Here is a 24,554-nt window from a genome sequence, read left to right as displayed (position 1 = left end):
TCAGTCTCTAGTTTCAAGTTGTCCTAAAGTTCTATTATTTGGACATTTTTACCTTTTATTTTGATAGGACAGCTGAAGAGAGACAGGAAATGTGGAGAGCAGAGAGTAGGGGAAGGCGTGCAGAAAATGGTCGAGGTCGGGAGTCAAACCTGCGACCCCCGTGACAAGGACTTGAGCCTCTGTGTAGGGGGGGAAAAGGCTTAAAGGTGACATATCATGCTTTTTTCATCAATATATTGGTCTAAGAGGTCCCCAAAACATTCTTTAAAGTTTATGCTCAAAAAAAACACTTTGAAATCAATTTTGGTCCTTTGTTGTTTTCTGATGGACAGGTTTTTGTCTTTTCACCGTTTGTTGTTATCATCCGTCTCCGCACATGAACGAGCTCCTTGGCTAATCTTCCAAGATCGTCATCTCTGTAGTGATTCTCCAAAGTTGATACACTTCCCTCTTTAGTCCCCCCAAAGCTGGAACGTGGACAAAACTCAGTCATCCACAATTTGGACCACAGCTACAATATGATATTCAGCGAGTTGACATTTTCTACGCCCAGTATGATACAGCGTCTCATGTCCTCCAGTCTTCTCTCTCGGTCATCTCATCATTACTCTGAATGAGGCACCGGCTCTTTCGTAGCCCCCGTCTGGTTTGACCTCACGTGACCCCCGCAGCCGACACCTGCTGCCATCTGTTTAGCAGTTAGCTCGGTGAAAAGCTAACACGAGCTCCACAGACTGCATGTTGACCGAAAACATTCCTCCGCTCTCTGGATGTGCTGTGTGTGTTGTCAGCTGTCTCCCCGGTGGAGAGCAGGAGACGCAACGGGAAATATTAAAGAGCACGTTTCTGACTCTGCTCGGCGACATTCAGAGCCAACGGGAGTCATGTGTGCTGGATCAGATGAAGCAGATCCTGATCGGGCACAGCAACTTCTTGAGTCTGCTCTTTCAACAGTTCATCATTCAGTCATCTCAAACATGCAGACCTGCACTGAACCAGATTTCAACCTCATTGTCCTACTTTAGGATTATTATCCTACTCAATCTTTACCTTCATCTATCTTGGACTGATTTGTTTGAAATCTGACTTTCAAATTTGTGCTAACCTAAAAAAAAATACATGTACAGTTTTTCAAAGTGTGTAAATTTAGATTTTTTTTAACAGACACAACAACTTTCCTTTTGATGATTTTGAAAATGTCCCCAGTGAAAGAGACCTTTTACTTCAGATTCAATGGAGAGTGGGTCATTTAAGGTGCTTTCAACTGCAGGAACTTTTATCAGGAACTAGGGACCTTTTGAGGAACTATGCACGTTTCAACAGCAGGAACCAGGTCTTATTTAGTTCCTAGGTAGTTAATCTCCCCCTGAAAAGTCCCTGCTTTGGTGGTCGTACTAGCCAAGGATCTTTGGGGGCGGGGCCTGCAATACTAAACGTTTCTGATTGGTAGAGTACCCTCAGTGTTTTTATTTCACCCTCCGTCCACACTAACATCACACACACCTGTGATTCACTTGGTTTAGTGACTCCTGAACATTGGTCTTCTCTCAGACTGATAGTGTGAATGCGTCTGTCAGCTCCCGGTGTTCCAGTCTGAAGAGCGACTCTGTAAACTGGAGACCTTCAGCTGAACGTGTCAGTGTTTTTGGAGTTTAGAACAGCTGTTGAAACACAGAAGGAGTTCCTGGGAATGTAAGCTAGTTTAGTCCAAATATCCTCATGAGATATTTAATCATCTAAAGACGTTTGTGAGGAAAGTCTCCAGTTGACAGGGTCGCTGTTTAAACTGGAACACCAGGCAATCAACAAATCCATGTGAAAGACTCTTAGAAGTGAGCATGAGCAGCTTTGATGTTCCTCTCACATTAGAGCCTGTTCTCACTCAGAGTTGGCTGAGCAGTGTTAGCTTTTTTAGAGCTCCAACACTCCTCCTCTTCCTCCTCCTCCTCTTCCTCCTCCTCTTCCTCCTCTTTCTCTTATTGTCAGCTCCTTCAGCCTGTCAGCTGCTGAGTGTGTGAGAGACAGAAGACAAGAGGAACAGCTGATCTTACTCCCTCTGTATCTCTCTCTCTCTCTCTCTCTCTCTCTCTCTCTCTCTCTCTCTCTCTCTCTCTCTCTCTCTCTCTCTCTCTCTCTCAGGCGTGTGCACGAAAACCCAGAGTGCTGCTCTGTCTTTCTGTTGACAGGTCGTGTCAGCATGTCAAAAACATTTCAGCCCCTCTTAACGCCAGCATTAGACTCTCTCACAACTGGTCTGTTGAGTTTTGTTGTGGTTTGTGTTCTCATCTTTCCTTGGTAGAAGAAACTCAACTGAGGAATGTTTGGACAATGGTTTATCAGCACAGAGAGACTCCCCCTCGGTGGTCTGATGCAGCCGATGTGATGGTTTCATCCTGTGCAACACGGTTTCTTCATTCAGTGGACGCTATTAAAACTCCTACACACTTCACAGAATGTTCTAGTGGAGCTGTGTGTGTGTGTGTGTGTGTGTGTGTGTGAACCAGGAAAACAAGGAGGAGTGACATGTAACAGGATGGATGGAAGCAGCTGAGGTTTTCAAGATGTCTGCACGTCTGTCTGTTGTCTCTTTGCATTGTTATAAATGCATGACCTGTAATCCTAGCGGGCCTCCGTTTCGTCCTCCATCATGTTGTAAACATCACACCGCAAGCTTTTGATGTCCCCAGACTCCCCCGCCCACTCGCCACTTTATCCACCAAGGAAATCTTCACGCTTCAGGAGACGTGTGAAGCAACTTTGCAGAGGTGCTGAAACTTACAGGAGAAGCTGCAGACGCATTGATTGTCAGACAGGCTCAGTAAGAAGACAGATGTTGAGATTTAAAGAAGCACAGGGATGAGATTGTGTAATCTTCATCGTCGGTGAGATCAGAATCAGAAATAAAACTCTGCACCATCAGCTGATTGTACAGCAGCTTCCTCTTGTCTCTTCTCTGGTGGATCCACATGACTTGTTTCCACAGCAACGCAGGAACAAGTTGACGTCTTTGGCATCATGGGGTTTTTCGGCATACACACACACACACACACACAAACACACACACACACATTCGCACGCACAAACGCAGATCACAAGACCACCTACTGTGTGCTGACGAGCTCTATTGGAGGAGGTTTCCTGAGGTCAGCTGTGTGTGTGTGTGTGTGTGTGTGTGTTTTAGATTGAAGAGGCTGACTGACCGGTCGACTGGTCAGTTAATCAATAACAGGATCAATAAAGAGAGAGCGAGGTGCAGAGAGCTGGAGGCGCTCTCTGCTGCAGATTGAGATTGATTTAGAGGTTAAAGATGGCGGTATGGCGTGGTCAGTGAGGCAGCGTGAATCTTATATAAACTTCATACAGTAATACTGATGGACATGGCCTCCATGGTGTCACCTACTGCTCCCTGACTGCCTCAAGTTGAGCTTTGTGTTGGTTTCCTGGAGCTTGAAGTGACCGTATAAGGAGGAGAGGGCGGAGCCAGAGAGGAGCGAGGGGTTGGCAGTGACAGCGGAGGTTTGTCTACAGGAGTTTATTGATCAGGCTGGAGAAGCTGAGAGAGCTCTTTGGTTTCTGACACGCTGCATAAAACCTCAAATAATGGGTCCTCTCGTCATTACCATCAAAGGCTCCACGCCGTGCTGACGGGCCAGATGTGTTGAGTAATAAGAAGAAGAAGAAGAAGAAGAAGAAAAGGAAGTAGAAGAAGAATTATAGTAATAATTGTAATAAAAACTAATTGAGTAATTAAATTATTAATTCATTAGATCATTATAATGATAATAAATCAAATAAAGAATTATAAAGACAACCATAACAATAACAATTGTAATAATAACTTATTCAATAATTAAATATATACATAAATAATTTAATAATTAATTAAATAATAATTATAATAGTAAATCAAATACATAATTATAGCAATAACAATAATAATACAATAATAACAATAATACCAATTAAACTAATGCTTCTACTACTATACTACTAAAAATACATGAAGTAATGAAATAATTGAATACATTGATTAAAGTAATAATAATAATAGTAATAATAACAATAACTTTATATATATATATAATAATAAAAATTGAAGACCCTAGTTCCTGCTTTTAATTACAGTTAAATAAATACATAATTGTTTTAATAATTGATTAAATAACAATAATAATATTTATAATATTAAATCAAAAATGATAATGTAATAACAATAATTAGTTACATAATAATAATAATAATACTAATAATAATAATTATTATTATTATTATTATTATTATAATATAACTAATACTTCTCTACAAATAATAAAAATACATGAAGTGATTAAATAATTAAATACATTCATTATAAGAATAATGATAATATGATATAACTTATATATATTCACTTTTCAAAAACAGGTGATAAGTGCTTTACATGGGCAGCAAAATAAAACTACAAAAGATAAATCAAGTATAAAAGGTTTTTTTATATGACAGAAATGTATTTTAAAAGGTGACCATATCACGCTTTTTTCATCAATATATATTGTCTAAGAGGTCCCCAAAACATGTCTTTAAAGTTTATGCTCAAAAAAACACTTTGAAATCAGATTCTGGTCTGCCTGAAAAGCCCTCTTCTTCAGTCCTCCTCAGACACTCTGTTTTCTCTCTGACCACGCCCCCTCAGGAAGTGGATGTGCCTCGGCTTTCCAGCACATTGATCTAATGTTTCATGTTGGCCTGAATATACACGGCTGCTCAGAGATCACGTTACTTCAACCCTCTGAATCTGATCCTGACGGAGAGGCGCCTGCAGCAGGACCTTTCTGAAGGATTGGGCACAGATTTAGTGTTCTTGTTGTTTTATTATCAGTATGTAGACGCGTGTCTTGGTACACAGCTACAGCTACGACATGAGCTAGGTACTAGGCTAACTAGCGCTAGCACTTATCCATGATAAATAAAAATCATCCACTAGATCTTCAAATCTGCAGACGTGGGGAGTAAAACCGACCTTTGTGTTTATTAAGATAGCCTACAACTAGCATGCCTCCCTCCTAAGCTCCTTGTTAGCACACATTTGTGCAGGGAATGAAAAACGGAGGAGGGGTTGAGTTGTATTTTATTCAGTCTATGGGCTGAACAAGCTCTGAGCTCTGACTCCGTGACAGACCGGATATTGTTGTTACGTAACAAAAACATGGAAGTCTGAAACGGCTGGTTTCAGGTAGAGAACCATTAAAAAGTCCATTTTGCATGATATGTCACATTTAAGAACTCTAAAAGAATATAAAATAAATTGAATGTATTTTTTTAATTCAAAGAAATAGTTCAGGTAAAATTAGTAAAAAGGCTCTGCAATAAATTAGGAAGGGATTTAAAAGAGATGAATGACTCAGCAGACCCGATCTCAGATCATCCCAGAGTTTCAGACCCCTCTCTGCAGACTCTCTGCCCCCTTTTGTTTACATTTTGGCATCAGACACACGCAGTACTGTACACCTCTGCCCAAGGATCAATGTACGCAAGTCTAGTATACCTGCTACTAAATGCAAAACCCAGACTTCTTGCACCACCACCTAGTGCCAGAATCCACACATACATACAGTCTTATTATGGAATAAAAAAAACAGAAACAGTCTGAGAGGTGAAGTTCAGACCTACAGCTGTCGTGAATAAAGCTGTGAGCTGAAATCTGACTTTTGTACAACTAAACATCCGAACTCTCAAACTTATTTCCTCTGAGTAGATGATCTATAAAAACAGAGAAACTGAATATTTGGTGATTTATGGATTTAAATTGTTAAACTATTAAATCTAATAATGCTCATATCTTTGAGTTTAACCCGCTCACAAACTTTACCTCCAGCTCTCTGAACTCACTTCTCAAAAGTTGCACAAGTGACGTTTTCATGATCCCACTGTGAGACAGAAGTTTGTCACACTCACAGAGAGAACATTCAGAGGAGTCTGAGGAACAACGTGAGAGCACAGAAATCTACAGGCGTTAATATTCACACACACTCACACACACTCTCACACACACACACGCAGACTTTACTGAAAGGACACATTATGAGCGGAGAGGAGGAGAGTGAAGCGGAAAAATCTGTGTTTGGGAGGAGGGTGAACAGCCCGCTCTCTGTGACTCTGCTGTTGTGTCTTTGGAAAGTGGAGGGAAATCATGAACGAGTGGAGCAGCGTCTGATTTCCTCCTCGGCTCCACACGAGCAGAGACTTATGGTAATGTTGATGAATCTTAAAGGAGCTTCTTCAAACAACTAAAGCTCCATGTTCTCTAACGATGAAGGATCATTGATCTGCGCTGACTCAGCCGAACATCAACACGAGAATCAAAAACAACCCGAGTCCGTCTCGTCTTGTCGGGTCACATTCTTCTCTAAAGTCATCCCTGCTCCGCTCTGAGCTCCATTAGACATGTCTGAACACAGACGCAGCAGCAGCAGACGCCCACCGAGGTTAGCACCTGGATGCAACACACACACACACACTCACACTCACACTCACACACACTCACACACATGTGTTGCTAAATAAATACTTACAGCATTAATCAGGGCAGAGCAGAAGCTGTGATTTCCTTCCACACCTCTGTGCAGACGTATTGACCTTTCATTCTGAAGCAGTGACAAGGAACTCACTGATATGATGAAATATAAAATAAGACATGTAGATAAAACTTTCTTGCAGTCGTGCAAGTTCTGCAACAAAAGCCTGGGTTCAAGTCCTGCACGATCAGACACGTGTTGAAGAAGATTTGAAGTTATAAAGAAGGCAGGCCGTGCTCCTCCTTTCATTTGATATGTGAATTTAAAGAGAAGAGTTCACTGAAACAAGGGGTCTATAAGGTGCTGTATTTTCTAATTTTAAAGAGACCCAACATGATCAAGCATCCGGCAGCAGTTGCAAAACAAAACCTGCTTCAAACAGGCAGAAACCCTGAGCAGAACCAGGAGACAAGACACAGTAACAATCTATCTGTATTTATAAAGCGCCAAATCACTTTCTAAGACTCTTTCCAAACAGAGCAGGACTAGACTGTACTCTATTATCTACAAAGACCCAACATTAAGACCGGATCAGATCCAGTCCCATCTTCCAGACAGGACTCAGTCTGATCTCATCTTAATCCACCATGAGCAGAGCACTTTGCAGCATTTAGCAAGTTACAGTGGCAAGGACAAACTTCCTTTAACAGGCAGACACTTGGACGCACACTTGATCTTTCACCGCTATCGTTCTCTTTTTTATTTAACCGAGATGTGACTCAGCTCTGCAGCCTGTGTGTGTGTGTGTGTGTGTGTGTGTGTGTGTGTGTGTGTGTGTGTGTGTGTGTGTGTGTGTGTGTGTGTGTGTGTGTGTGTGTGTGTGTGTGTGTGTGTGTGTGTGTGTGTGTGTGTGTGTGTGTGTGTGTGTGTGTGTGTGTGTGCGTGCCAGTGTGTGTGCCAGCCTTCCTGTTTCCTCTCTGTACAGCTCTCTGATTTTGAAATTCAAATAACATGAGATGACTCAGCGTGAACTCACACACTTCAAACTGTTCTCTGGAAATCTGCTGTGTCACTTTTCCTCGCTCGCAGGATCGAGATGAGTGACGGCGTGTCGTCGTTAACGGTCTGAAGGAGGACGAGATTTTTTTGTGGATTGTTCATGGTCTTCTTTCAGTTTGTAGTCCTGGTAGTATTGATCATCCTGCATTCAATGTTAATCAGCTGCAAGGACAAACTTCCTGTAACAGGCAGAAACCTCCAGCAGGACCAGACTCATGTTAGACACACATCTGCTGAGACCGAGTTGGAGAGAGGGATAGAGGGAGATGAAGAGAGAGAGAGAGATGATAGTGGGGAGACGGATAGTAGTTGTTGTAGCAGCTGGAGTCTGGACCACGTCCACAGCAGCAGAGATCCAGAGGAACCTACGAGACAAGGGAGCTCAGGGACTCCAGAAAGGTCTAAGAAAAGAGAGAAGAGAGGGAGACCAGAAGAAAGAAAAAGAGGAGAATAAATGTTGAAGGAATGATAGAAGGAAAGGACGGGATAAGAAAAGGAGACATAAAGGATGAAGAAACATGGAAAGAAAGAAAGAAAGAAAGAAAGAAAGAAAGAAAGAAAGAAAGAAAGAAAGAAAGAAAGAAAGAAAGAAAGAAAGAAAGAAAGAAAGAAGGAATAAAAAGCAAAAAAGAAAAGAAAGGACAGAAAGTAAGGAAAAGGGAAAGAGAGAAAGAAAGAAAGAAGGAAAGAAAGGATGAGTAACAGACCCAAAAAAGGAATCTACGGCAAATATCTAGAGGAACCTACGAGACAAGGGAGCTCAGGGACTCCAGAAAGGTCTAAGAAAAGAGAGAAGAGAGGGAGACAAGAAGAAAGAAAAAGAGGAGAATAAATGGTGAAGGAATGATAGAAGGAAAGGACAGGGATAAGAAAAGAGAAAAGTGAGGGAGATGAGAAGAAAGAAAAGAGTAGAGTGGTGAAAGAAAGGCAGAAAGAAAGAAAGAACAGCAGGAATAAAAAGAAAAATGAATGAAATAGAGAGGAAGAAGGAAGGGATGAAAGAAAGAAGAGCAGAAAAGAAGGACAGAAAGAAAGAAAAAATGAAAAAAGAGAAAGAAGTGAAGAAAGGACAGAAAGTAAGGAAAAAGGAAAGAAAGAAAGGAAGAAAAGAAATAAGGAAAGAAAGAAAGAAAGAAGGAAAGAAAGAAATAAGGAAAGAAAGAAAGAAAGAAATAAGGAAATAAGGAAAGAAAGAAAGAAATAAGGAAAGAAAGAAAGAAAGAAAGAAAGAAAGAAATAAGGAAAGAAAGAAAGAAGGAAAGAAAGAAAGAAGGAAAGAAAGAAAGAAAGAATGAAAGAAAGAAAGAAAGAAATAAGGAAAGAAAGAAAGAATGAAAGAAAGAAAGAAAGAAAGAAGGAAGGAAAGAAAGAAAGAAGGAAGAAAGAAAGAAATAAGGAAAGAAAGAAAGAAGGAAAGAAAGAAATAAGGAAAGAAAGAAAGAAAGAAATAAGGAATGAAAGAAAGAAAGAAAGAAAGAAAGAAATAAGGAAAGGAAGAAAAGAAAGAAAGAAAGAAAGAAATAAGGAAAGAAAGAAAGAAAGAAATAAGGAAAGAAAGAAATAAGGAAAGAAAGAAAGAAAGAATTAAAGAAAGAAAGAAATAAATAATGAAAGAAAGAAATAAAGAAAGAAAGAAAGAAAGAAAGAAAGAAAGAAAGAAAGAAAGAAAGAAAGAGAGAAAGAAAGGATGAATGACAGACCCCAAAAAAGGAATCTACAGCAGAGGTCCAGAGGAACCTACGAGACAAGGGAGCTCAGGGACTCCAGAAAGGTCTATGGTTAGTAACTTTAATGGGAAAGGAAGAGTTAAAGTAAGAGACAGGCAGAGAGAGGAGAGAGAGGGAAAGACAGCATCCCAGTGTGTCAGTCTAAGCCTATAGCAGCATAACTAAGACCTGGTCCAAGCCTGATCCAGCTCTAACTATAAGCTTTATCAAAAAGGAAAGTTTGAAGTCTACTCTTAAAACTAGAGAGGGTGTCTGCCTCCCGGACCCTGACTGGTAGATGATTCCAAAGGAGAGGGGCCTGATAACTGAAGGTTCTACCTCCCATACTACTTTGAAAGACTTCAGGTACGATGAGCAGGCCTGCATGTTGGGAGCGTAGTGTTCTAGAGGGGTGATATGAGCTCTTTAAGAGCTTTGTGGAGTTGAAAATGAAATAATAAAATATATTAAAATTAAGGCTAAAAATGCCAATAAAACTGATTAGATACATTAAAAAGTAAATTAATAAATTAATAAAAATAACAGTCAAAATTAATTAAATGATTAAACAACATTAAAATCAATATATTAAAAGTAAGTAATAAATAGTTAGCAATGATTATGGAAGAGGGAACTCCATCTTTGTCTCTCTCTGTGGGCGGTCCACTCTTCTGCTGTGGGATTAATAAAAGATTACTTCCTCTTTTTTTATCTGACATGCAGGAACGATTGCTTTCTCCTGATTGACCTGTGCACAGGAGAACATGCACACTATAATAAAGTTAACTCACAGGACAGGAGAGAGGAAATAATCCAACCTTAGAATCACAGGCCGGTTTGTTTCACTCAGAGACGTTTAAATTCAACATTTCTGTGTGTGTGTGTGTGTGTGTGTGTGTGTGTGTGTGTGTGTGTGTGTGTGTGTGTGCGTGTGTGTGTGTGTGTGTGTGTGTGTGTGTGTGTGTGTGTGCGTGTGCGTGTGTGTGTGCGTGTGTGTGTGACAGAGACAGCGGTTTAACAGGAAGTGTTGTGTCCACATAGACTGAGTCCCACAAAGAAACCATTATGACGAACTTGGCTCTGCGTGAGTGGATTTGTGTGTGTGTGTTTGTGTGTGTTTGTGTGTGTGTGTGTGTGTTTGAAGATGACAGAGGACTCACTGTAGGACTGATGCAGCTCTTTCCCTTCTTTTCTCTGCCTGTGTCAACATTTATATCGCTCCGATCTGAAGAAATGATTTGAAAGTTGACCTCGAAACATAAAGAAATCTTTCTTTATTTCCCAAAAATTCAACTTTAATCAATATTTTGTTATTAGGGCCCGAGCACCGCTGGTGGCGAAGGTCCTATTGTAACCCTAAGGATTGTTCTTTCTTCCACCACTTAAAACGCATTTTTGGACCCCTGAACGTGAATGAAAGCGTGGAAATTTTTGGACACTCATCGGGTCTGGTGAAAATTGCAAGTTATTATAGGTCTCGCAAAAGAAATTCTCAGTAGCGCCCCCTAGAGGTAAAAATAACATACTACGCATAGAGTTTTTTTGAGCTACTTGCATGAAAAGTACTACGCATATTCATGGCATCAGGACGCACAAAAAAGCCTCTTGCAACCATATTTGAAACTCAACAGGAAGAGCGCCACCTAGCTTTGAACATGAAAAATGGGGCCAAAATGGGTCCGTGCAAGGGTGCATACTTTTGCTAATTTCTCCTAGAGCTTTTCTCCGATTCAGTCCAAACGAGGCACATTCTATAGTAAACCCATTGATGATTAATACAAAGTAAAGGCATTACATTGAGACTAAAGATGTGGGCGTGGCAGACTTTGGGGCGGGGCATAAAAAAAAAAAACATTGAAAAATGGATTTTTGTGACTTTAAAATGCACGTAATCTCACCTCATCCAACACACTCATCAGTCCTGGGGAAAATTGCGACATTTTATGGGTTTCGCAAAAAAAGTCGAAAAAATGTGATCACTAGCGCCCCCTACAGTTTTCAAAAAACCCTCCCCATAGAGGTTATTTTGAGCTACATGCTTGAAAATCAATACGCATATTCATGGCATCAGGACGCACAAAAAAGCCTCTTGCACCCATATCCCAAACTCAACAGGAAGAGCACCACCTAGCTTTGAACATGAACAATGGAGCCAAAATGGGTCTGTGCAAGGGTGCATACTTTTGCTAATTTCTCCTAGAGCTTTTCTCCGATTCAGTCCAAACCAAGGGCAACCTATAGTAGACACCTTGACGATTAAGAATTTTAAAAGGAATTCCGTTCAGTCTAAAGTTGTGGGAGTGGCAGACTTTGAGACGCAGCATTACAAAAAAAATGTTGGGAAATGGATTTTTGGGACTTTAAAATGCACTTAATCTCACCTCATCCAACACACTCATCAGTCCTGGGGAAAATTGCAACATTTTAGGAGTGTCGCAAAAAAAGTAAAAAAATGTGCTCACTAGCGCCCCCTAGAGTTAAAAAAACACCTTCCCATAGAGGTTATTTTGAGCTACATGCTTGAAAATCAATATGCATATTCACGGCATCAGGACGCACAAAAAAGCCTCTTGCACCCATATCCCAAACTCAACAGGAAGAGCGCCACCTAGCTTTGAACATGAAAAACGGGGCCAAAATAAGGGTGCATACTTTCGCTATTAACTTTTAGAGCTTTTCTCCGATTCAGTCCAAACCAAGGTCAACCTATAGTAGACACCATGACAATTAAAAAATTATTAGAACAAATTTTGATCAGACAAAAAATGTGGGCGTGGCAGGCGTTGAGGCAGGGCATCAAACGCACATACAGCTTTGAATGTGAAGAATGACGCCCAAATAAGGGTGCATACTTTTGAGAGCTCCTCCTAGAGTTTTTCTCCGATTCAGTCCAAACAAGGCACATTCTATAGCAGACATACTGACGATTAAATTATTGTTAAAGGAATTCTGTTCAGACTAAAATTGTGGGCGTGGCACACTGTCAAGTTTTGAGGTTTTCTTGGCAATCTGCCAAAAACTTGGAACATTTGCACCACCTGACGCCGTATATACTCTCAGATCTTGCTTTGGCATCATGTGATGGCAAATATCAGGCGACGGTTTACATGTGGCGGCGGCCTGTTTTTCTGTTGCCATATTGATCTTAAACTGACTCTTGAGCATCTTTAGAGCTACAAAATAGCTACTATAGCCGATGAGAACTTCACCAGGACAGCCTTCTGTTTTTAAGATTAAGCTGCTTATAACAACATAAACACACTGATGTCTGAAATGCATGGAATAAGTGTTGTTTTATTTTGACGTAACGTCACATTAAGCTGCATTAATAAGCTCAGAGCACTGCAGGGAGGAATTAAACGACATAGCATGCCATATCACACAAACAGGAGTAACTAATGTATTCAAGCACAAAAGAAAAGACAGATAAAGACTTTGATAAAAAGCTCTTTTCAAAGCTCTGTGTCTCATGAAGTCGTCCTCTCTGTGGTGAGTGAGTTGAGGCTCTGTGTAACTTTAGTCTTTGTCTCTTCAGAGAGCTGCTAACAGTGTTTGTTTAAAGTATGACGGTGATGGGAGGCGTGTTTACTCATCTTCTGGAGCCGTCATAGTTGTATAAGCTACAAATTCATGTCGTCAGCCATTTTCCCATACTTCCATACTTCCAAAAAGTGCAGTTCCTCAAATGGCCACTGGAGGCAGACCCCAAAAGTGAATCAGTCCCAATTAAGCCCAATGTTAACTTTAAATTGTTTTGCTAAAGTGAAGCTATAAATGCTTCTTCAATGCAACAATAAGATGCCTCCTTTTCACTCCATCACAGGTCCTCGATGGTATCCACACACTTATGTTTTTGCAATAGTGTGAAATTGATAAAAGCGTTACATCCCAGTCCAGAGTCAGGGCTGCTTAATCCACAAACATCAGTCAATCTTTATTTATAAAGCACCAAATCACAACAACTGTTCTCCTCAGACTCTTTCCAAACAGAGCAGGTCTAGACGGTACTATTGACCTTTCATTCTGAAGCAGTACGAAGGAACTCACTGAGATGATAATATAAAATAAGACAGGTAGATAAAACTTTCTTGCAGTCGTGCAAGTTCAGCAACAAAAGCCTGGGTTCAAGTCCTGCACGATCAGACACGTGTTGAAGAAGATTTGAAGTTATAAAGAAGGCAGGCCGTGCTCCTCCTTTCATTTGATATGTGAATTTAAAGAGAAGAGTTCACTGAAACAAGGGGTCTATAAGGTGCTGTATTTTCTAATTTTAAAGAGACCCAACATGATCAAGCATCCGGCAGCAGTTGCAAAACAAAACCTGCTTCAAACAGGCAGAAACCCTGAGCAGAACCAGGAGACAAGACACAGTAACAATCTATCTGTATTTATAAAGCGCCAAATCACTTTCTAAGACTCTTTCCAAACAGAGCAGGTCTAGACCGTACTCCATGTTCTATTATTAACAAAGACCCAACATCAAGACCGGATAACATCCAGTCCAATCTTACAGACAGGACTCAGTCTGATCTCATCTTAATCCACCATGAGCAGAGCACTTTGCAGCATTTAGCAAGTTACAGTGGCAAGGACAAACTTCCTTTAACAGGCAGAAACCTCCAGCAGGACCAGACTCATGTTAGACACACATCTGCTGAGACCGTGTTGGAGAGAGGGATAGAGGGAGATGAAGAGAGAGAGAGATGATACGAGTTGTAGCAGCTGGAGTCTGATCCAGAGGAACCTACGAGACAAGGGAGCTCAGAGACTCCAGGAAGGTCTAACGTGTTGGTGTGTCAGATTCTAACTTGTTGTAATGAGTTAGATTAAGAGTCTCCAGCTGTGTGTTGTTTGTGTGCACACATGAGCTATTAAAGGCTCATTGGATGGCATGAGTAGTCGGATCGTATTATCGTTGCAGCATTGTGTGTTAGACTTAAGACCGCTCTCCAATTAACCGAGGCTGATTGTGAAAGGAGGCGGACTCAGTGTTACATCATTAATCATCACACCCCTGGGTTTAGCACACACATTACAACACTCCTCATAAGATCTTAATCAGATCCATTTTCCTTAATGCCATAATATGAAGCAATTAAAGCACAGCAACACACACACACTGCGGCTCAGTGCTTCACATCAGCTGTTTGTTACACAGACATGTTTGAGGTTAAACCATTGACGGCAGATAAAGATGGTTGTTGCGTTTCCACCTCCTCTTATTGTAGAAATGTGAAACCACCAATCAGACGCCACTTCTGCGAACCAAAATCTATATTTGACTTACCCTAAAAATCGCCAAAGACCCCCCCAGGTGGGTCCGGTCCACAACAGAACAGACTCTTGTGTGGGTATGGAAAGTTAAGGGACTCTTGTGTTAGTGTTGCAGGAGCCTCATTGGTCCACAGAGCTGTCAATCATGACATCACATCCTCTCTTTGTAGCATCATATAACTCATTAAGACTAACCTCCTCAGACATGAACACAGCGTAAAAAAACTAAATAACATGACAGGAGAGTTTGTTTGATGTGTATTTTTACTTCATAGTTCGACCCATGTTCCATCTGTTAACATGGAGGAGGCGGGGCTTATGAGCGATACAGTCGCCAGTCAGTATGGGGAGCTCCGAATGCTAAAGTGTCCCCCCTTTGGAGATCTGTCGTCAGCCATCTTTTTATACTTTGAAAACTTTAAATTGAAGCCAATGGTGAAGTGCCAAAAAATGCAGTTCCCCAAATGGCCACTAGAGGCTGATCCCAAAAGTGAATCAATCCCCATTAGGTCTTATTTCGACCGGAGGAACTTTACCCTGGAACAACTAATCTCCCCCCTAGAAAGCCCCTGCTAGGGGGGTAGTACTTTTCAATGGTCCCTGAGATTTCAGGGGGCGGGGCATGCAATACTGAACCTCATCAGATATTTAATGATGGTCTAAAGACGTTTATGAGGGATGCATCCGGCTGAAAGTCTCCAGTTAACAGGGTCGCTGTTTAAACCAAAACACCGGCCGATCTCTGCCACGGCTTTTTGAGTTCAAAAGGATTTTAAAGCCGTGTTGAAACGTCTTTGCTACTCGCGCTTATCTCCTCTCACGTGTTGATTCATTCTTTGCTTTTTCCATGTTTTTAACCACAGGAGCAAAATTTTTACTTTTTTTCATGTTTTTCTGCTTTTGGAGCAAAATTTCAAACATGAGGAAAATGTATTGTTCCGACAGGCTCCAGGTCAACTTTTTTATAATTTTTTTTAGTCAATTTTTTTTTTTTATCAAATTACTTTTTTTCAAAAAAAAAAAAATTTTTGAATTTTTTATCAAACTTCTTTTTTTCAATTTTTTTTTTATAAATTTCTGTTTTCAAAACAAAAAATTCAAAAAAAATGTCATTTTTTTTTCAATTTTTCCAAACAACATTCACAGTCATTGTTTTTTCCATCTGTGATTCACTTGATTTCTCTTTCTTTCATTAGTTTTTATTTGTTCTATCTTCTTTGTATGTGTGTGTACTTTTCAAAAGAAGAAGCTGTGATTCTCTTGATTTAGCAGCTTGTAACAGTAGTCTTCTCTCAGTTAACAGGGTCGCCGTTTAAACCAAAACACCGGCCGATCTCTGCCACGGCTTTTTGAGTTCAAAAGGATTTTAAAGCCGTGTTGAAACGTCTTTGCTACTCGCGCTTATCTCCTCTCACGTGTTGATTCATTCTTTGCTTTTTCCATGTTTTTAATCACAGGAGCAAAATTTTTACTTTTTTTCATGTTTTTCTGCTTTTGGAGCACAATTTCAAATATGAGGAAAAAAAATTTATTTTTCAATTTTTGTCAAATTTCTTTTTTTCAAACATTTTTTTTCAATTTTTTTTTTTTATCAAATTTTTTATTTTCTATTTTTTTTTTATACATTTCTGTTTTCAAAACAAAAAATTTAAAAAAAATTCTTTTTTTTTTTTAAATTTTTACAAACAACATTCACAGTCATTGTTTTTTCCATCTGTGATTCACTTCTTTCATTCGTTTTTATTTGTTCTATCTTTTTTGTATGTGTGTGTACTTTTCAAAAGAAGAAGCTGTGATTCTCTTGATTCAGCAGCTTGTAACAGTAGTCGTCTCTCAGTTAACAGGGTCGCCGTTTAAACCAAAACACCGGCCGATCTCTGCCACGGCTTTTTGAGTTCAAAAGGATTTTAAAGCCGTGTTGAAACGTCATTGCTACTCGCGCTTATCTCCTCTCACGTGTTGATTCAGTGAATCCATCTGTGATGAAATATAGCACCATCTAAAACAGAGCCAGCTGAGTCTCTTCATGCTAACAGGCTAACTGTTGTGTTGCTCATAATGATACCTGCCTGTCCGTCTGCTTCTATGGTGTCATCTGTGATGAATGGCATTCCTCTTTGTTTTACTGCCCTCTACTGGTCTGGTGGTGTAGTGCAGTTCCTTTTTTTTTTCCTCCATACGTCACTGGCCCGATTTGCACAATCTACCCGGGACTTCAGACAATGAGTCCAATGTTAAAATGCCAAACTTTAAATCTGGATTAAACATGTTTAAAGCCTGCTGGTAGAAAAAAAACAAAGAATCTGGTTCTCTTTACATGAGAAACACATGGAAGGTTAAATTTGATATAAATTACCAGTAAGGATTATAACTATTTGGATTGGGTCACTATGAGTAACAGGTGGAGCTGCTAGGTGTCATCTTAGCTAATTTAGCCACTGAACTCAGCCTATTTGAGTTGATTATCTACTTTTAATTACTCACAAAGACTCTTACAGAATATTTGTGCTACATTGTGTTATTAAATTAGCTCTAATTAGCATGCATTAGCGTACATACCTGAGCTTTTTTAGTGTTTTTCACACACTGTTGTATTTTGAGCTACACATGAACCTGTTATGACATTAGCAGGGCTTTTATTGTGAAATTTCAATGCTTTATTTTGAAAGGTTATTCGTTATCACCCTATTCTAGTCTCCTATCAAAGTAAAACTCATGTCTTTGTTGTGTTTTGTCTCTCAGGTGCAACCAAAGAGATCGGCTCAGCGCTAACCAGGATGTGTATGAGACATCGCAGCATCGAGTCCAAACTGAAACTGTTCACCACGTAAGACAAACACACACACACACACTAACACACACATGCACACACACACACACACAGGGATAAGCTTTGCATGTGTTGTTTACTACGCAGGGAGGACAGGTGAAGGTGTGAATGATGTGCGATGGCACCTTCCTCAGTATCTGACAGTGTGGGAACTAGACTCTAATTACTCTCAGCTGAGGTGTGCTCACACACGACAGTCTGCAGGTTCACTCTTCATCCTGATTTAACCCCCGGCACTGTCACGACAACAACACGGCAGTTCCTCACTCACTACTGTGTGTGCCATTAGAGAAACTGTCACTCAGGTGACACACACACACAGACACACACACACACACTGCATAGCTCTCAGGTGAACTATGCGGTTAGTCATGCATGATGAAGGTTTTTGTAACAGCTGTCCTTTAAATGTTACAAATCATGATGTTTTTATAACAACAACATGACAAAGTGGGAGGAGTCAGAGAACTTCAGGGGTGTTTGAATCAGTATTTTTTCAGGAGGTAATCTCACAAAGCTCCTAAAATATCAGCAAAACTTTTATAGAACCCAAATTTGACACAACTTAACTCAATAAAGCACCAGGAACAGAGTAAATTCAACTTACATGTGTTATTTCAAAGACTAAGTGTTCCCTCTGTTAAATTTTAGCTCTGTTATTCACACAAACACAACTCCCTTGGTTTCTCTGTACTTCTGTCTGATTATTTTCCTTAAAGGGACCTCTCCGTTTTTTTGAAGTGGGGTTGTATGAGTTACATGTCACTAGTTATTGTACTAGCCACAATAGAGGCTGCGTAGCTCGGCCCCTTTAATGAGAAACTCCCAGGAGGAACAGCGCGCAAGCTAGGCTACAGTTTTCTGCAGATGGGGTCGATCCTGCCACCTAATTTAGATCATTTTGAGACCTCTACCTGAGCACCCATCTCAGTTTAAGTGTACATACACCTAAACCGAGATGAGTGGGTGGGATGGAGTCTCTTAAAATTAGCTCAATTAACCCTCCTGTTATGTTGCGGGTCAAATTGACCCTTTTAAAAGTCTATTTTAGGTCATATATATGTTCAAAACCTGCTAAATGCAGCATCAAAATCTAGGCAGCATGTGACAGAAGAGGTGTCATGTTAATTTATCAACATCACTTCATAAGAAATTTTAAAAATCCGAATGTAAAATAAAACAAACAAAAATCTATGTCTTAAAAAGCTATGTATTTATATTTAGGGCTTTCCAATGTACATTTTAACAAGTTTTAACATCACCAAGGCAGAGGCAGTTAACCAGCCCCCTGTAGCCGGTGCGGGGCAACCTAGCCTACCTAGCTCAGCTAGCTTAGCTTCCCCCCCCCGGCAGATCCCGAGCAGCCGGGATGCAGTGGCTGGGTTACGGTGCGAGGGAGAAAGCATAGTCGTAAGCTAAAGAATCCCACGTCAGACAACCAACCGGTTCACGTTCCTAACAGATTTGCCCCACTTAGCAACACACCTGCTAAGACTGTAAAGCCTCAGAAGGCTAACACTCTGGTCATTGGAGACTCCATAGTCAGAAACGTGAACTTAGCAAGGCCAGCGGTGTTAGTCAAATGTCTTCCTGGGGCCAGAGCGGGTGACATCGAGGCAAATTTAAAACTGCTGGCAAAGGCTAAACATAGATTCAGAAAGATCGTAATTCATGTCGGCGTTAACGACTCCCGGCGACGCGAGTCAGAAATAACTAAGCTTAATGTGGGATCGGTGTGTGCTTTAGCTAAAACGATGTCTGACTCAGTAATTTTCTCTGGACCCCTTCCTACTGTAATGGTAAAATCCGTTCCTTTGTGGTCAACTGCCCGAGACGCCCCATCTCTTGACCCCTCATCAAGACACTAGGTCCCATTGTGTTTTAAATTGTGACGTCTAGACCCTGAAACCTCCTTGATGAATACACAATCCCATCCTGGTGCAGATACCTACAACAGACAAAGGGTGTGAAAGGGTGTGAAAAACACCTTAGGGACCCCGTCCTGATGTAGATACCTGCAACAGACAAAGGGTGTGAAACACACCTTAGGGGGCGGTCCTCAGGTATAAATGTTCAAGCTTTCCCCATGTTCGAGGTCTTTCTTCATTCCAACCGCTCGGGTGTTGACTGACCTTTTCCTTGCAAAGAAAATAAAACCTTGTCGGCTGGCAGAAGTCTCTATTTCATTATTCACCAGAAATGGGAAGTAACGGCGAAAACTTCCACAACAATTTGGTGTCAGAAGTGGGATCCCTCGAGCGATCGTCTGGGACGGAGCGCGGTCAGTGACAGGCCATCCTGGAAGTAAAAAGTTTTCCAGCCTCTTACCTCAAATCTCTTTCTGAGAAGGGAGGACTGACCGCAGACGCCCCAGATCTTTGCCGCTGGGATTCCACGAACGCAATTTAGCGAAATTCATTATTCACCAGTAACGGGAAGTAACGGCGAAAACTTCCACAACACTACTCAGTCCGGTGATGAGTTGTTTAGCCGCACCTCATCACTCAGCCGCTGGCTGTCGGGTTGGCGTCCGCAGAACGGCGTGGGTTTCATTGATAACTGGAGATCGTTTTGGGGCAAACCTGGTCTGATTAGCCGAGATGGCATTCATCCTACTTCGGATAGTGCCGTCCGTTTAACGAGAAACGATTGAGTTATCCTCATTGAACCATCATTTGAGAATTAAAGAACACCAATGGACTAAATCTTGATTTTAATGGTTAGTAATGAAGTTAAAAGTTAGATTTAAAAAAATGTATATTAGGATTTTTGGGGGATCTGACACTTTTGGATAATTGAATATGCCCCGGGTCAAATTGACCCAGGAACATTATTGCTGTTCCAGAGAAACGGACATAACAGGAGGGTTAAGTGACAGAATCGGCCCCATCTGCAGAAAAATGTAGCCTAGCTTGCGTGCTGTCTCCCCCGCAAGTTTCTCATTAAAGGGGCCGAGCTACAATGCATCCATTGTTGCTAGTAAAAGTACTAGTGACAAACAACTCATACAACCCCACTTCAAAAAAGCGGAAACATCCCTTTAAGTGTAGTAATGTATTTGTATTGGGTTTTTATGGCTTTATTAAGAGGACAAGACCATGGACAGGGGAATGAAACCATTGCCGCCACTTCAAGGACTTTAAAAGTCAAAAAAGTCAAAGTCTTCTTTATTGTCAAATAATCTGCAGTATGCACCAGACATACTGAGGATTTGATATTACGTTCCTCTCTCAGACCCTAGCAACAACAACAACAGATAAACATAGGAAAGCTAGAAAAAGATAAGAAGTAAGCTAATAAAAATAATAAATACAGTTTAAAACAGTGTAAAAACTTTGCTATAGTGCAATTTAAAATCAAAGTGAGTGTGTGCGTTTCAGTCCTGAGGATGACAGACCTCAGCGTTGATTTAGGGGGGCAGGGGGGTCAGTGACCGGCTAAATCTTTGAAGGGGGCACTATGGGAAGAGGGGGCAAAACAGGGAGAGAGTTCAGCATCCTGACTGCCTGGTGGATCAAACTGTCCCTCAGTCCACTGGTTCTGGTTCTGGCCCAGAGACTGCATATAGTCTCCTTCCTGATGGCAGCAGGCTGAAGAGGCTGTGAGACGGGTGGGAGGGGTTGCCTGCTATGTGCAGGGCTTTTGGGGTGAGGCGGGAAGAGTAAATGTCATGGAGGGAGGGGAGAGAGGCCCCAACAATCTTCTCAGCTGTTCTCGGGATGCGTTGAAGGGTCCTCTGTACCTGTGTCTGATTTTTTTAAGCACTTTTTCATAAAACAACCCTTTTTTTTTTTTAAATGTGTCACTTCATGCTTTGTTATCACAACAGGTGAATTTGGAGTAATTTCTTTTTACCCCTGGACTGCATTATTACCATCATTACTATTGTTTTAGAATCATATTTTATTTTATTTTATTTTATTTTATTTTATTTTATTCTATTTTATTTTATTTTATTTTTAATTCATTTTATTTCTGTGGTATTTGCCTTATTAATTTGATTTTAATATTTTTTTAATTTGATTTTTCTGGTATTTATGTGATATTATTCTATTGATTTAATTGTAATAATTTGATTAGATTTTTTCTGATATTTATCTGAAACTCTACAGTGTAAGTTTATGGGATAAAACAAACACAAAGATGAACATAGATCTGTTTCTTCCTCTCAGAGCTCTCTCAGAAAGTCTCATCACACCACTGGAGCTGAAGATGGAGGAGTGGAAGAAAGTGGCCAGTCAGCTGGACAAAGACCACGCTAAAGGTCTGCTGACATGTACAAACACACACACACACAAACACACAGGCCTCAGACACGAACCAGCCCTGACTGCTGACTTGTCGTTGTTGTTGTTTAGAGTACAAGAAGGCCAGAGCGGACATCAAGAAGAAATCCTCAGACACCATCAAACTGCAGAAGAAGGTCAAGAAAGGTAAGAGTCTCATACCCAGCACTGAACATTAAAAACACTCTAACTCTAACCGCTTTAGCTCCAGCTCATGGTCTGTTGAATTCAGAGGTAGTGTAGTAGACGGAGAGGTATCAGGTTATCAGGACACACTGACAACTGAGACTCCTGAATCAGTATCCTGACTCTGCAGAGTCTGTAAGCCTGTCAGCTGGACTGGTTCCAAGGCGCTCAAAGTGTACTGCCACACGCTCACCTGGGCCACACCCACCCCCGCTATCACAGAGACACACCCTGTGGTTGCCATGGTCGCACCTGGCGTCACCATCCCATAATCAAAGAGGCTGAAAGCAGGCGGATTGACTTATAGGGTTGAAATAAAACAGAAACGCCCAAGCACGTGCAGAAACACACACACACACACACACACACACACACACACACACACACACACACACACACACACACACACACACACACACCACAATCAAAATGTAACCTCGAGGCCTCTACACAAACGTCCTCTCTGTCCTCTCTCTCTACAAATCCAATACGCAAATCCACAGACACAGAAATACTCTGGACACACACACACACACACGCGCACAGACCCGCCCATGGTAAACAGAGCGATTCTGATGTGGCTTTAACATCTCTGAACACGTTTTCTGCTATGTGCCCTTTTTTTCTTTCTTCCCTCGCTCACTTCAATCCTTCGTCACAACTCCTAAAACCTCAAATATATCATTTAGAAGTCTTAAATAGAAATTGTAGTTTCCTAAAATGTAGGTCTTAAATTCAAAGCTGAGGCCACGCTGTTATACGCGATGATGTCACTAGACTAAAGCGTCCTTACAGTTCAAAGTATTTAAAAAGTGAAACACTCAGATTAACTTGAATATAAAAGAATGAAATGATAATGAATTGTCTAAATGTATAATCACACAGCTGAGTGAAATACTTGATTCTGATTGGTTATGACATCACAACATTCCACAGCAGCAGTCTGTTATTTCTGGATAGCAGACTGTCGCTGGGAATAACTGACTGCTGCTAGAAAAATGCTTTTTTCATTTTAATTTCTTGATCACTCGCAGTAGTGACCCCCGAAACCTTATACTCCCACAGTACCCCCCACAAGAGCCCCCGTGGAACATGATCGTAGGCCTTCTCCAAGTCCACAAAACACATGTAGACTGGATGGGCAAACTCCATCCCCCCTCCAAGAGCCTTTCCCAACACTCAAGGTCACTTTACAGAGGGATTAAAACACAATAAATACAATAACACAATAAAATGCATGAAAACAGCAAGCAAAAGTAACACCAAGTTCAAATGAAGCAGTGAAATTATATGGACAATGCAGCTTGGAACAGATGGGATTTGACTCTAGATATGAAGAGGGGTAGTGAATCAATGATTCAGATGTCTGGTGGGAGTGAGTTTTAGAGTTTGGGAGCAGAGCGACTGAAAGCTCTGCTCCCCATGGTGCTGAGACGGGCAGAGGTCACAGAGAGGTGGAAGACCTGAGGGAGCAAGAGGGGGTGGCAATGCGGAGGAGGTCAGACAGATACAGGGGGGCGAGGTTGTGGATGACCTTAAATGCATGCAGAAGGATTTTGAAAATTAAGAGCTGGTCCACTGTCCCACGGCCAGGACGAAAACCACATTGTTCCTCCTGTATCCGAAGTTCGACCTCCAGTCGGTGCCTCCTTTCCAGCACACTGGAGTAGACTTTTCCCGGGAGGCTGAGAAGTGTGAAACCCCGATAATTGGAGCAAACTCTCCGGCCCCCTTTTTTAAAAATGGGAACCACCACCCCGGTCTGCCCCTCCACAGGCACTGTCCTAGACCTCCCTGCAACACTAAAGAGGCATGTCAGCCAAGACAACCCAACAATGTCCAGAGCCTTCAGCATCTCAGGGTGAATCTCATCCACCCCCGGCACCTTGCCACTGAGGAGCTTTTTGACTACCTCAGGGACCTCTGCCAAGGACATGGACGAGACTCCCCCTGGGTCTTCAGACTCTGCCGCCTGCTCGGAGGATGTGTCAGATGGATTTAGGAGTTCCTCAAAGTGTTCTTTCCACCGCCCGACGATAGCCCCAGTTCTCGACCCCTGCTGAAAACAGCCTGGGTCCAGCCCTGCTTTCCCTTCCTAAGCCACCTGAAGGTTTGCCAGAACCTTCTTGGGGCCAACCGAAGGTTCTTCTCCATGGCCTCCCCAAAACTCCTACCACAACCGGGTTTTTCTGCTTCCATGATCACCGACGCTGCGGCCTTCCTAGCAACCCGGTACCGGTCAGCCGCTCCCAGAGACCCCTGGGCTAGCCAAACCCTGAAAGGCCTCCTTCATCAGCCGGACGGACGGCTTCCCTCATCGCTGGTTCATTTTAATTAAATTTAAAATAATAACAATAATAATTTAATAAAAAAAAAATAAAAGTGATTTGTTTTCATAGAAATTAAAGGCAAAAAAACTTAAATCTCTGTCATAAATATAAAAAATAAGAAATAAAGCGGAAATAAATAAACAACTTTCAGAGTGTGTGTTTCCTCTCTGTGAGGACTCAGAGAGACGACAAGACAACAAATAGGCAAAAGACAAAGACACAGATTCATATGTTGTCACCACGTAATGACATAGCTAACACACACACACACACACACACACACACACACACGCACACACACTACACAGAGCTAAAATTGTTCTGTCTACTCACCAATCAAGGCGCCACATTATAATTATCCTGCTGTATAGTGTGTGTGTGTGTGTGTG

General features: G+C 41.3%; 1 protein-coding gene across 1 annotated transcript in view; it reads left to right on the top strand.

Moving 5' to 3' along the window:
- Positions 1 to 21,843, top strand: part of LOC117808941 (protein MTSS 2-like) — a 35,814-nt gene extending 13,971 nt beyond the window's left edge. The window contains exons 3-5 of the mRNA XM_034678611.1: positions 17,276 to 17,360; positions 21,536 to 21,627; positions 21,722 to 21,843. Of these exons, the coding sequence (XP_034534502.1) occupies positions 17,276 to 17,360; positions 21,536 to 21,627; positions 21,722 to 21,828 (284 nt within the window). The 3' untranslated portion in view covers positions 21,829 to 21,843. The remainder of the gene's footprint in view (positions 1 to 17,275; positions 17,361 to 21,535; positions 21,628 to 21,721) is intronic.
- The last annotated feature ends 2,711 nt before the right edge of the window (positions 21,844 to 24,554 follow it).

Source organism: Notolabrus celidotus, unplaced genomic scaffold, assembly GCF_009762535.1.
Source record: "Notolabrus celidotus isolate fNotCel1 unplaced genomic scaffold, fNotCel1.pri scaffold_186_arrow_ctg1, whole genome shotgun sequence".
In the NCBI taxonomy this organism is placed as follows: domain Eukaryota; kingdom Metazoa; phylum Chordata; class Actinopteri; order Labriformes; family Labridae; genus Notolabrus; species Notolabrus celidotus.
The sequence above is the reverse complement of the archived record's forward strand: the minus strand, read 5'-3'. Positions and strand labels throughout refer to the sequence as shown.